Source organism: Gopherus evgoodei, unplaced genomic scaffold, assembly GCF_007399415.2.
Source record: "Gopherus evgoodei ecotype Sinaloan lineage unplaced genomic scaffold, rGopEvg1_v1.p scaffold_68_arrow_ctg1, whole genome shotgun sequence".
Taxonomy (NCBI): Eukaryota; Metazoa; Chordata; order Testudines; family Testudinidae; genus Gopherus; species Gopherus evgoodei.
The window spans coordinates 133,751-134,968 of record NW_022060089.1 but is presented as its reverse complement, the minus strand read 5'-3'; the positions used below and the strand labels follow the sequence as shown (position 1 = coordinate 134,968).

Below are 1,218 nucleotides of genomic sequence, written 5' to 3'. Positions count from 1 at the left end.
GGCAATTTTTGGGCTAACATTCCACCGGTCCTCTGGCTGTCCACGAACACAGTCACTCGGTCAATGCTGATGCCTGCCTTGGTCTCCTTCCCCCAGTGCCCTGTCCTCCCTCTCCGACCCGTTCCATTGCTCCAGATATTAGACCCCGTCTAAACCTCGCTCTACAGAGTGGAGATCAATAGCTCTTGTTGTCTTGGATGTAAGGATCCAGGATGGAATAGGTGGTCCGTGTTTATCATCTCCCATGACAGCAGCACTCCAGGTGGTTCATGAACTGACCCTGCACTTGACTAATGCCCTACTTATCCCCGCACGCAGGTGTCTGCTTTTCATGCTGTACACGATTGGATTAATCAGAGGTGGGAGCAGCAGGGAGATGTAGCTCAGGACAGTTTGAAGCAAGGGAGATGATCCCTTTCCAAATCTGTGTATCACAGACAGGCCGATCATTGGTGTGTAGAAGAGCAGGACGGCGCAGAGGTGGGAGACGCAGGTGTTCAGGGCCCTGAGGCACTCTGCATTGGATGCGATGCTCAATGCTGTATTAAGGATCATCACATAAGAAAGGAGGATGAGCAGCAAGTCCAATCCCACCGTTAAGAATGTAATAAACAAGCCGTAGATGCTGTTCACTGAGATATCAGAACAAGCCATCTTCATGACCTCCGCGTGCAGGCAATAAGAATGGGAGAGGACATTGGCTCGACAGTATCGGAACCTTTTCAGTAGAAACGGGATTGGGAATATTACAGTCAAACTTCTTAGCACACTTATCAGTCCCATATTGTCTATTGTCTGCACGGTTAAGATGGAAGTATATCTCAGTGGGTTACAGATTGCGACGAAGCGATCAAAGGCCATCAACAAGAGCATGGAGGATTCATTTAACTGAAGCGAGTGGATGAAGAACAGCTGAGCAAAACAGGCTTCGAAGCTGATCTCCCGAGAATTAAACAAATATATGCCCAGTATCGTCGGCATGGTGGATATCAATATGCCAAGGTCTGTGATGGCCAACATGGAAAGGAAAATGTACATGGGCTCATGGAGGCTTGCATCTGTTTTTATAATGAAGAGAATGACTGAGTTTCCTACTATTGAAATAACATACACTAAGCAGAATGAGACAGAGATCCAGAGATGGACGTCTTCCTGCCCAGGTATCCCAGTGAGCAGGAACACTGCAGAGTTGAATTTGGTGTCATTGACAGCTGACAT

The 1,218-nt window shown here is 47.7% G+C and overlaps 1 protein-coding gene across 1 annotated transcript; it reads right to left on the bottom strand.

Annotated features, from left to right (window-relative positions):
• Positions 1-205: 205 nt before the first annotated feature.
• LOC115643728 (olfactory receptor 51G2-like) lies at positions 206-1,218 on the bottom strand. The gene has a single exon (XM_030547725.1). It carries the CDS (start codon positions 1,216-1,218, stop codon positions 268-270), a length of 951 nt encoding a protein of 316 aa, XP_030403585.1. The 3' UTR covers positions 206-267.

Bases quoted from the DNA above. Each gene is read 5' to 3' on its own strand.
- LOC115643728 (XM_030547725.1), bottom strand. From the start codon at position 1,218: ATGTCAGCTGTCAATGACACCAAATTCAACTCTGCAGTGTTCCTGCTC.